Source organism: Arachis hypogaea, chromosome 2 (genome assembly GCF_003086295.3).
Source record: "Arachis hypogaea cultivar Tifrunner chromosome 2, arahy.Tifrunner.gnm2.J5K5, whole genome shotgun sequence".
Lineage (NCBI taxonomy): Eukaryota > Viridiplantae > Streptophyta > Magnoliopsida > Fabales > Fabaceae > Arachis > Arachis hypogaea.
In genome coordinates this window covers 49,361,036-49,373,382 of record NC_092037.1, presented here as the reverse complement: position 1 = coordinate 49,373,382, position 12,347 = coordinate 49,361,036, and the positions used below count along the sequence as shown (strand labels likewise).

The 12,347-nt window shown below is 40.6% G+C and overlaps 1 protein-coding gene across 1 annotated transcript; it reads left to right on the top strand.

Annotated features, from left to right (window-relative positions):
- The first annotated feature begins 262 nt into the window (after positions 1–262).
- Positions 263–2,444, top strand: LOC112743920 (cytochrome P450 77A3-like). The gene has a single exon (XM_025793356.3). The coding sequence runs from the start codon at positions 771–773 to the stop codon at positions 2,277–2,279; it is 1,509 nt and encodes a 502-aa protein (XP_025649141.1). The 5' UTR covers positions 263–770; the 3' UTR covers positions 2,280–2,444.
- Positions 2,445–12,347: the final 9,903 nt, after the last annotated feature.

Here is a 12,347-nt window from a genome sequence, read left to right as displayed (position 1 = left end):
TGGTTAGTTGATTTTTTTTAGTTATATAAAATATCTGATTGTGTAAAAATAAATTCATCTTCTAGAATAAGAAAACAGTTGTGGTCTAAAAGTATCTCATCTTATTGATGGCTCTGTCGGAGATAATATAGGAGTTGCTTTGTATCTTTTGTATTGTATGCTCCACCAAATGTGTTGAGCTTATTTTTTACTTTCAAAAAAAATTGTCACCAAAAAATCTCTCGGAGACGACCGTTATTAACTTTAGAGATAAAATTGGAATAATTTTAAATGATTTTAAATTTAAAGACGATATTGTTACTCGAGTGCAACTTCAGATACTACCTTAAATATTAACTCTTATTTGTAGGAAACGGTCAACCCCGCCCTCCCATCATCCGTGCTTGCCCACGGGTTTGTGTGTCCGAAGCTTTTTTACTTTTGGGTTTGCAGATGGATTTAAATTCTGCCACACAACACATCATTTCACAACAGAGTGGTTGAGTCGATTAATTACCGTTCAGTGTCACAAGTCCGTCTGATGCCGCCCTTTGCCTAACTCCTCACCACAATATCCTACCATGCAGTTAGCATTAATTAACACTCAGTATCATATACAGCTGCACAACTACCCATTTCCATTCTGCTGCCGAAACTTCATAGTGCCTTAATTGAACCCACCGGCACCCTCCCCATGCATCTATCTCGCCTTCTCATTTAATACCGTTCCGATCATATGTCTCCTCCAAGCAAACCACAATCATTTCCATCCCATCTGATCTCCAACAAAAATGATAATCTTCTCTCCAATTTTAATCCTCATTTTTACAGTCCTACTTGTCTTCCTACTTTCCCAAACCAAATCCAAGAAGCTCAACCTTCCTCCAGGGCCCCCTGGTTGGCCTATTGTTGGTAACCTCCTCCAAGTCGCACGTTCCGGAAAGCCTTATTTCGTCTTTGTGAACGATGTGAGGCAAAAATATGGCCCAATTTTCACCCTCAAGATGGGGACAAGAACCATGATTTTCCTCAGCGACCCCAAACTAATCCACGAGGCGTTGATCGAGAACGGCGCACTCTACGCTAGCAGGCCCCCCGAGACTCCAACAAGAAACGTCTTCAGCGTCAACAAGTTCACAGTTAACGCCGCCACGTACGGTCCCATCTGGCGGTCTCTAAGGAAGAACATGGTTCAAAACATGCTGAGCTCCACCAGGCTGAAGGAGTTTCGTTCTGTGAGAGAGAAGGCGATGAACAAACTCATCGACAGGCTCAGAGCCGAAGCAGAGGCTAACAACGGAGTTGTTTGGGTGCTAAAGGATGCAAGATTCGCCGTCTTCTGCATACTCCTGACCATGTGTTTCGGCCTCGAAATGGACGAAGAAACCGTTGAGAAAATGGATGAGATGATGAAACTGGTCCTCATCACGGTGGACGCGAAAATCTACGACTACCTCCCCATCCTGAAGCCTTTTTACTCAAAGCAGAGGAAGAGAGCCATGGAAGTTCGTAAGGAGCAGATTGAGTTTATGGTTCCTTTCATTGATAAGAGAAAGAGGGCAATCGAAAACCCAGGCTCGGAACTCTCCGCCACTCCATTTTCATACCTGGACACGCTGTTTGATCTCAAAATCGAAGGGCGAAAATCAGCGCCATCAGACGATGAAGTGGTTACCCTCTGCTCTGAGTTTCTTAACGGCGGCACTGACACAACGGCCACAGCAGTTGAGTGGGGAATTGCTGAACTGATTGAGAACCCACACGTACAAAAGAAGCTGTTTGCGGAGATCAAAGAAACGGTTGGGGAGAGGAAAGTGAACGAAAAGGACGTGGAGAAGATGCCGTACTTGCAAGCAGTGGTGAAGGAGCTCTTAAGGAAGCATCCTCCAACGTACTTCACACTCACTCATGCAGTTACCGAACCGACAACTATATCAGGGTTTGACATACCAACTGATGTAAACGTGGAAATCTTCCTTGCGCCCTTTGGAAATGACCCCAAATTATGGACTAAACCGGAGAAGTTCGAACCGGAGAGGTTCATGGATGGAGGAATGGACAAGGACGTTGACATTACCGGAGTGACCGGGACCATGAAGATGATGCCTTTTGGGGTTGGGAGAAGGATATGCCCTGGTTTGGGTATGGCCACAGTTCATGTTCACCTGATGCTGGCCAGGATGGTGCAAGAGTTTGAGTGGAGTGCATATCCCGAAGGGAAGCCGTTGGACTTCAGTGGCAAGTTGGTGTTCACTGTGGTCATGAAGGAAGCTCTCAGAGCAACCATTAAGCTAAGATAATGATCATCAGCAAAATGAGATGTGCAGTAGTAGTAGCGGTATAATGTAAGATTATGGTTACTGTATACTGATAATTTTGTCAAACATGAATTTGACTATACTGTACTTTTTGCTTTTTCTATCTTTTGTTAGCATAGCATAATAATGGAAATGATTTTCCTTGTATATTTAAAGTTTTATGTGGTTATGTGATTTTAGAATTGTTTTTGAGTAAAATTAATTCTATCAAAACTGATTTTGATCAGAATTTGAATTGAAATAAAATAATATGATGCTTAATTTAGTAATTCAATTTTAAAAATCAATTTTCTTTGTTCAATTTTCCTTATTAAAATTAGGGTAAATATCTTTTATTAAAATTCGGATTTATTAAAATTAGACATAACCCACTATAATCATTCTTAAACTTTAGTCAGGTGTCCACTCATTAAAAAAAATGGATAAATCGACCCATGTTATTAGTTGTCAAAGGGTTGTTTGTCTGACATGTTAGATTGAGTCTGATGTATCAATTGACAGTGTCAGGTGTTAACTCCAAATGGTTGCAATGAATGAAAGTTTCCTCTGTATCTCTTCTTCTTCTTCTTTCTTTTTCTCCCCCTCATCTTTTTCCTCTTTTTCAAACTCGTTATCATTATTACCTACATCCACAGCCATAAAACTCTTCTTACATTAACATTGACAATATCAATAAAGCTAGTAATCCATACATCATTAACAATTTAGCATACACTTCATATATACAAGAAGACAAAGTTTGGAAGTAATTGAAGACTTCGATGACAAGTTTGAATGCCCCACCAGATGCCACGTGGGGCTCTTGTTAGGGAGGAGTAGGAGCGTCAGTTACTGGTAGCGGTTGCAGAAGATGAGGCAGGTGGTGCACGAATTTGAAAATCACAATTCTTGACAATTCCGCACAACTAACCAGCAAGTGCACTGGGTCGTCCAAGTAATACCTTACGTGAGTAAGGGTCGATCCCACGGAGATTATTGGTTTGAAGCAATCTATGTTTATTTTATTAATCTTAGTCAGGATGTCAATGAGGTTATTTGGATTTAATTGTAAGAAGTAAAAGTGTTTGGAATAAGTAATTGTTACTTTATTAATAAAGAAGATGTTGGGGTTTTAGAGATGCTTTGTCCTCTGACTTCAACTCTTCCTTGAAATCCTTTTCCACACGCAAGGCTCCTTCCATGGCAAGCTGTATGTAGGGTGTCACTATTGTCAGTGGCTACCTCCCATCCTCTCAGTGAAAATGGTCCAGATGCTCTGTCACAGCACGGCTAATCAGCTGTTGATTCTCGATCATGTTGGAATAGGATCCATTGACCCTTTTGCGTTTGTCATCACGCCCAGCAATCGCGAGTTTGAAGCTCGTCACAGCCATTCAATCCTTGAATCCTACTCGGAATACCACAGACAAGGTTTAGACTTTCCGGATCCTCAAGAGTGGCCGCCATCAATTCTAGCTTATACCACGAAGATTCTGATTAAGGAATCTAAAAGAAGCTCATTCAGTCTGATGTAGAACGGAGGTGGTTGTCAGGCACACGTTCATGGATCTGAGGAAGGTGATGAGTGTCACGGATCATCACCTTCTTCATGTTTAAGCGCGAATAAACATCTTAGATAGGAACAAGCGTGTTTAAATGGAAAACAAAGGTAATTGTATTAATTCATCGAGACGCTGCAGAGCTCCTTGATGACAAGTCATCATATACCCATTTTTCAAGCTAATTTCACTTGTTTCACTAGTTTTCATGCACTTTCTTGCATTCTAAGTAAGTAATTTGGAATGAAAATGCATGACTTCTTTAAATCAAACAACCACCATTTAATTGATGCTAAATCATGAGGTTTGGGCAAAAATTAATTGATTTTTAATGATTTATAAATCTTGTGAATTTGGCGATACTTTGATTGGTTGGTTTGATTAATTGTAGGTGAAGAAAAGAAGAAAAGAAGAAAGCGTGGCCCAAGGAAGAAAAGTGTGGCAAAGAACATGAGGAAGTGTGGCACATGAAAGGAGCACAAAGGAAAATTCCAAGGAGGCAATATTTTAATGCTCTGCTCACTTTGTGAGCTGAGCACAATTTGAAGTAAAGAAATAAGGAAAGGAAAAACAATGCTCAACTCACCAAGTGAGCATTGTCGAAAGCATTGCAAGTTTCGAACACGGAGGTTTCAGCAAGGAAGGTGCGCTCCTAGCACCACTTGAGCTCTACCCTAATGATGTCCAAGACTTGGCACGCAAAATATTTCAAAGGACCTCCCCTTGGAAGCCAATGCTTAGCTCACAAAGTGAGCAGAGCGCTACTCCTGGTGCACCACACAAACACTTAACACAAGGCCAGGAAGCAGAACGCGCGCAAGGTGTGCACACAAGGCCTCAATGCTCAGCTCAACTTGTGAGCTGAGCATCCTCCTGGAAGCAAATTTTCAAATGGGCCAAAAATTCAATAAAAATCCAATCTTCAATTCTTCTCCAAATTGAATCAAGGCCAACCAAACCCATTTCTCCTCAAATCCAAAGCAAGCAAAACCCATATCATCACTCAAAGGCACAAGGATAAATTAGATTAGGAATTTCATTTAATTGTAATTTGTTTTTCATTTCATTTTCATTTTTTCACTTTGTAAAGTCTATATAAAGGCATCAATTCCATCTCATTAGAGAGCCCCATTAAAGAATATTGGAGGGTAGTTGATGTGTGGAAAACGATCCAACACAAAATTCACCGGCAAGTGTACCAGGTCGCATCAAGTAATAATAACTCACATGAGTGAGGTCGATCCCACAGGGATTGAAGGATTGAGCAATTTTAGTTTAGTGGGTGATTTAGTCAAGCGAATCAAGTATTGGTTGAGTGATTTGTGTTTAACAGGAAGTAAATGACAGTAAATGTAAAGGGGGAAGGGAGAAGTGCAGTAAATTAAAGAACAGGAAAGTAAATGTGCAGAAACTTAGAGAACAAGAAAGTAAATGACTGAAACTTAAAGTGCAAGAAACATAAACTGCAGTAACTTAAATGGCAAGAAAGTTAAATTGCTAGAAAGTAAAAGGGAATTGAGGAATGGGATTGCAGGATCTAAACAAAGAAGAAGTAAATTGCAGCAATTGATTGAGCAGAAATTGAATCAGAAGCAAATAGCATTCAAACAGAAAGAAAATAAAATGTAGCAGAGGTTCACAGAGGAACCAAAAGTAAAATTGGGTCTCAGGTCTCAAGAGACTAGGTAGCAGAGCCTAGATCTCTATTTGCCTTCCTAGATCCAAGTTAACAAAGCAATTGACAAGAATTAGATGAGAAAGCAGTAGAAGAACAGAAATCAGATTCAATTCTGTAGAAAACAAATTGAAAAGAGTTTGAATGGGAATTGAGACAGAATTTCCTCAATTTCACACACCCAAAACTCAAAAGCAGAAGAGTAGAATTGCCCAAGTAAGAATGAGGAAGGAGATCAATCAATTCTCCCTTGATCCTCTTGGTGCTCGGACAAGTCTCTCCAGAAAGCTCAAAGAAAATGCAAATTCAAAGACTAAGCCAAAAGTAAGTCAAAAGGTAAAAATTCAAAAGAAGGTCAAAGGTCCTAATTACATCAAACTAGCTTCTATTTATACACTTTCTATTCTTGGATGTTGGGATTTGGATGGGGTTTTGATTTGGTGAAGAAATGAATTAAAATGGTGTTTTAATTTGAATTTTCGGCCCATGAAAATTCACTCCCAGGAGGCTGCCCTGCCCTTGTGGAGGGCAAGGCAGAAAATTGGTGCTTGGTGCATGAGATTGGTGCGGCCTTGGTGCGGCTGGTGCGAGTTTGGTGCGGCTTGGTGCTGCCAGGAACGCAAAACGCTGCCCTGCCCGCGCCAAGGGCAGGGCAGAAAATTGTGGTGCGGCCAGATCGAAGAGTTGGTGCGCCAGGTGCTGCCAGGGTCGAAGATTGGTGCGCTAGATTCATGCGTGGTGCGCCAGGAACGCAAAACGCTGCCCTGCCCGCGCCAAGGGCAGGGCAGAAAATTGTGGTGCGGCCAGATCGAAGAGTTAGTGCGCCAGGTGCTGCCAGGGACGAGCTTGGTGCGCCAGATTTGCTTCTTGGTGCGCCACACACAAAATGCTGCCCTGCCCGCGCCAAGGGCAGGGCAGAATTCTCTCCTTGCTTGTCCCGTGTTCGAAACACGGCTGGGACACATCTTCTATTAATTTCCTTGGTTTCTTGGCACGACACTCATCCTTAAGTCCTAGCTTCCTCATGGTTCCTTGTTCGAACCTTGTAGCATGCATGGGTGACATTTTTCCCTTGAATTTCTTCCTTAGAGAGCCCGATTCTGCCCTCCACAAGGGCAGGGCAAGGTTCTCTTTCTCTTGGTCCCAAGGCACATTTTGTGCTCTGCCCTTGTAGTGGGCAGGGCAGATTTGCCTTCCTTGTTTGGTTCTCTTATTTTGCCCTCCTAGAGGGCAGTGTGCCCTTGTGGAGGGCAATGTTGCCTCCCCCTTTGCATGCGGCACGCTTCTTCTCTCCTTGGCTACACTTTTCTTTCCTTGGGCTACGCTTCTTAGGCCACGCTTTTCCTTTTCTTTTCTTTTCTTCACCTATAATAAACCAAAACAACCACTCAAAGTATCACTAAATTCAAGAGGCTTATAAATCAATTAAAATTCAATTAAAATTAGCTTAAACCTCATGATTTAACATTAATTTCATGGTGGTTGCTTGATTTAAAGAAGTTATGCATTTTCACTCCAAATCACTTACTTAGGATACAAGAAAGTGCATAAATGCTAACAAAACAAGTGAAATTAGCTTGAAAAATGGGTATATGATGACTTGTCATCACAAACACCAAACTTAAATCTTGCTTGTCCCCAAGCAAGCCTCAAAACTAAGAGTAAATGAAATGAATAAGAAAAGGATATTTATCCTTATTATGCAGATAGCAGAACTTGATCTATGGGGCATTTATGCAGACAATGATAACTCAATTATTGTTGCTGTTACATGATATACATTTTGCATCAAAGGTTTGCTAAACTTGCTGTTATAAGACTCACTTTTTGATTCCTCCCTTGCTAACTTTTCTTGGCTTATAATGCTTAACAAGCTTATTATTTTTTTGAGGTTGGGTGTCAAATGCTGCAGCATAGCCTTTGGCTTTATTTTCTTTTCTTTTTGCTCAACATCTTTCCACCACAGACACATGGCTCATTAATTCTTCCTAGGATCATTGATGCCCAGCATCTCTTTGGATAACTAAATGTTCTATATCTAAGTTGCTCTTTATTGTGGATTTTCAATTGGCCATCCCAAATCAGTTGATCTAAGTGACCGGGTTTCAAAATACCCCTTAGAATTTACTCATCCAAGCAGATCTTAGTACAAGAACACCATAGGCATATGTCCTAAGGTTCAAGCTATTGGTGTCCAACCTTTATTCTTTGTTTTTCTTGCCATTTTGGCTTTTTCTTTCCCTTTTTCTTTCTGTTTTTGTCACCAAGGGCTTTTTCATTCTTGATAAGAGTCTTTGTAACAGCAAGCTAACTCACAATTGGATGAGAATGATATTATGCAACACTTATTTCATGAGTCATGCATTTAATCAAACACATATACCACCACCAACTTCCATTCATACTTATGCAACATTGGATATTTCACTTTTCAATTCAAACCAAACTCTTTTATTTAAGCATATGGGAAACAAAACAATTTTCAAGCTAAGTGATGGATACAAGCATTATGCAGACTTATCATTTTTCTAGCTATTTATTAATTAACTAAAATGAAAAGCAAAGAACAGAAAATGCATAAAGAAATAAATGATGGAGGCATATCATGTTTCAGACATGCATCTCCTTATTAGAGACATGAAAGAGGAAGTATGAAAGAACTTTGCCACCTTCTAATGGTCATGGCTGCTGCTCGATTCTCCCTTCTTCTTCTTTCTCTTCCCTGTCTTGGAGTAATCTCGGATCTCTTCACCAGGACATCTTCTACCCCAAACAGAATCTAAGAGTCCTTTGAGCCCAAAATCTTCCAATCTGTTAAAGGTTGACTCAGTGTAGTGATGAGATCTTGCTTGTTGCTTGGCTAAAAATTCAGGGCATTGTTCAAATGGCTTGATCTCTGGATTGAGTGTTGGCAGATTGTGGGTCAAGTACTCCAACCTTGCTTGCATGTTTTCATCATACTCTATTCTTTGTACGTGCCTAACTTCTCCCATGGTATGATGAACATTCTTCCATTGATACAAGTTGTGACTATATTCCTCTGCTTTAGCTTGACTAAAATACAACTTATCATATGATTCCTTGAATTCTTTGTATTGTTCTTTTTGTCCTTCAAGGATCTGTGCTTGAAATTCTTGCTGCTGAGTCATCATTTGTTGCTGCCATTTCTCTTGTTTTTCCTCCATTTGATGCTGCCAAGCTTCTCGTTCTTCTTTTTCTTTCAAGAATTGCTCCATGAATTCAGGATGGGGCTCTAGATATTTCACTTGGCCCTCCTGATTTTGGCCTTCTTGGGCCTGCATGAGTTGATTTTGACCTTGTTGAGCCTGCATGAGTTGCTGAGATAATTCTTCAATTGATCTTTGCAATTGGCTCATATCTATGGCATCATAAGCTTGATTTCGTCCTTCCTTTCTTTGTGATCTCCTTTGTTTAGGAGCTACTACCCCTTCTTGGTCTTCTTCTTCATTAGTTCCCTCCATGTTCTTCTTGGTAATCCATTTCCCTTTCTTCACTTTTGTTGTGTCCTCATCTTCAAAGAGTACGTTAGCTCTGTCACATAGCCTTTGGATGGTGCTTGGATGTCCAAGACCTTTTGCTTTGCTTGTGCTATCGGCCATTTCTTGAATACTGTCGGCTATGAGTTGTGCAATATTGATCTCACCTCCATGCAGGATGCAGTATGTCAAGAGTGCTCGTTTGATTGTGACCCAAGAGGCGTTTCCAGTAGGAAGGATAGATCTCCTCACTATTTCATACCATCCCTTAGCCACAGGAGTAAGATTTATCCTCCTTATGTGACTTGGAACTCCCTTTGAATCTCTTTCCCAATCTGTATTTTCCATGCATAACCCCTGCAGGATCTCATCAGGATTATTTTTCATTTGCATTCTAGCCTCAGAACTAGGCTCTGGATAGGTTATGGTTCTCAACTTGAGGGCTCTTGTGATAGCAGCTGGGCTAAAACTCACTTCAACCCCTCTGACATAGCTTGTGTAAGGAGCACTATTTTTGTTTTCTTTTGCAGCATTTGCATAGAACTCCCTGATCATTACTGCACTGATGTCAGTCAGAGGAGCACACAAGAGTTCCCACCTCCTTTCTCTAGTAATTTGCCTCATAATGGGGTATTCTCCTTCCCTCAAATCAAGGCCTTTCTCATAGATGACATTCTTTGCCTCCATGAACCTATGATATCTCCCTTCATGGAATTGGGATCTAAACTTGCGTGCATCAAATGATGGATGTTCGGTTACCATAGGTTCTTTTCCCGGCCTTCTTTTTGAGCTTGAGGAGGCCATTGAAATTAAAGTGAAAAGAAAGAGGAAGTGAGAGTAGAAGAAATATGTGTTGTGTTTGGGGTGAATTTTGGTTCGGTTTTGATGTGTGAGGTAAGGGAATTATGTTGGTTTTGGAAGTGGAATAGAGTGTGGTTTCATATGAAAGTGGCTTGAATGGGAATGTGTATGCCGTGTTGGTGCAACGGCTATTAATAGGCCATGTTTCCAAGCTTTTCAACAAAACCACAATGAATGAATGAAGAAGGAACCGTTAGTGTTCATGAAGGGTTGAGATTGGTTTGCTCATTCAAGGAATGCATGAGATGGACGGCTTGCATGCATGGTTGAGGCTTGACGAGGATCCTCCTCCCATTGGCTGCATGCATTTAGGTGTTCAATGTTGCATGCATGCAAATTCTGTCCCCCATAAACGCGTTCTCCTAGGCACATGTGACCTTCCTCACATAACTCCTCCTAGCCGTGGCCCCTCCTTGAGTTTTGTCTTAACCTTTTTCTTCCACCTGAACCAAAACAGCTAGCTTAGAATATTAATATAACCGTGGCAATTTATTTGCAATAATAAAATGAATTGTTTTGGTTTGCTTAATAGTTAAAATAAAATTTTTTTGTGATCAATTGTGTCCCTAAATAAAATGCTAAAAGTTGGTGAACACCAAACTTATCTTTTATTGAGGGGACGGCTCAACAATGCAAACCGTTCTCACAATTGATGCATTTTTAAAAAAAAAATTGATGTATGATTCCTTGTCTGTATGGTTTTGAGTCCATGATTGGGAAATGATCTTCTGAACATTGTTGCACATGCAGACACCAAACTTAGTGTTTGGTCACATGCTTTATCAACAGAATTATGCATATGTTCTAAAAGACAATCCCCTTCTTTGAACAATGAACTTGGGTGTGCCTTAAGGTACACCAAACTTAGAAGTTTGCTATGTGCTTCAAAATGATATATGCATTTACCAGGCATGAAAATTCAAAATCATGTTCAGAGGAATCATAGCTTATTAAATAAAAGAGAAGACAGAAATCTTAAACCATGAGTTGCCTCCCATGAAGCGCTCTTTTATTGTCATTAGCTTGACATTGACTTCCCTTTAAGGTGGTTGATGTTGGTGATGTCTCAACTTGTCACCCCTCACTGTCAGCTTTCTCTGTGTGCCTAGATGTTCAATTTCCATATGCTCAAGAGAAAGTATTTGGTTGACAGTGTAATAATCTTCTGCTCCCTGCTGTTGATATACTAATTGCACCTTATCACCCTTAGAGAATCCTTCAGTTGGGATTTTCTTGTTCTTCCAACCTTTGTGAGCCTTTTTCTTGCTCTTCATCTTTTTCTTTCTTGTTGATCTTTCTTTCTTGACAAGTACTTGAGTTGTGATACCTCCCTTCTTACTTATCACCCCTGCTTCTGTTGGTTCCTTTTGAATCCCTTTTTCTTCTTGCATCTGTTTGTTTTTCTGTTCTACTTCCTTGTCAGTTGATTGCTTTGGAAGGAGATCACCATTCATTTTGCTTGTTTCTTCATCCCTTTGTACTTCTGGAAAGACTTTCAGGATGATGCTCTCCTCATGCATCCTGAGGGTTAACTCTCCCTGCTCTATGTCCACAATGGCTCTAACAGTGGCCAAAAATGGTCGACCAAGTATTATGGAGTCATTTCCATGTTCTGAAGAATCTAGGATTACAAAATCTGCTGGATAGATAAACCTGTCAACCTTAACTAAAAGGTTCTCAATCAGCCCTTTAGGATATATTATTGATTGGTCCACCAACTCCAAGGACATCTGTGTTGGTTTCACCTCCTCTATGCCAAGCTTTTTCACTAGAGAATATGGGATTAGATTTATGCTTGCTCCTAAATCGCACATCCCCTTGTTAATGAACAGGTTTCCAATAGTGCATGGTAAGAAGAAACCTCCAGGGTCTTCAAGCTTGGGAGGGAGTCCCTTTTTAATGAGTGCACTGCATTCTTCACTGAGCATCACCGTTTCCTTCTCATTCCAATCTCTTTTCTTGTTGATGAGCTCCTTTAAGAACTTGGCATATAAAGGCATTTGCTCCAAAGCTTCTGCCAAAGGTATGTTGATTTCCAACTTCTTGAAAGTCTCAAGAAATTTGTGGAAGTGCCGATCCTTTGTTTCCTTGTGAAATCTCTGTGGATAAGGTAATGGTGGTGTTGGGCTTTTCTCCACTTGATGTTGTCTTGGGGTTGGTTCTTCCATGATTTGCTTTCCTTTCTTCAGATTCTGTGGTTTGTTGTCTTCCTCTGTGAGTTTTCCTGGAGCATTCTTGGTTGTTATGTCCTTGTTGATGGATTCATCATTCTTTGTTGGCTCAGTGTCATTCTGCTTGGTTGCTCCTTGGTTGCCATCCACTAACACTTTTCCACTTCTTAGTTGCACGACCTTGCATTCTTCCTTTGGGTTGGGAATGGTATCACTAGGTAGTGAACTTGATGGTTTTTCAACAGAAATCTTCTTGGAGATTTGTCCAATCTGCCTCTCTTGGTTCTTTGTGGTCAATTCTTGGTTCT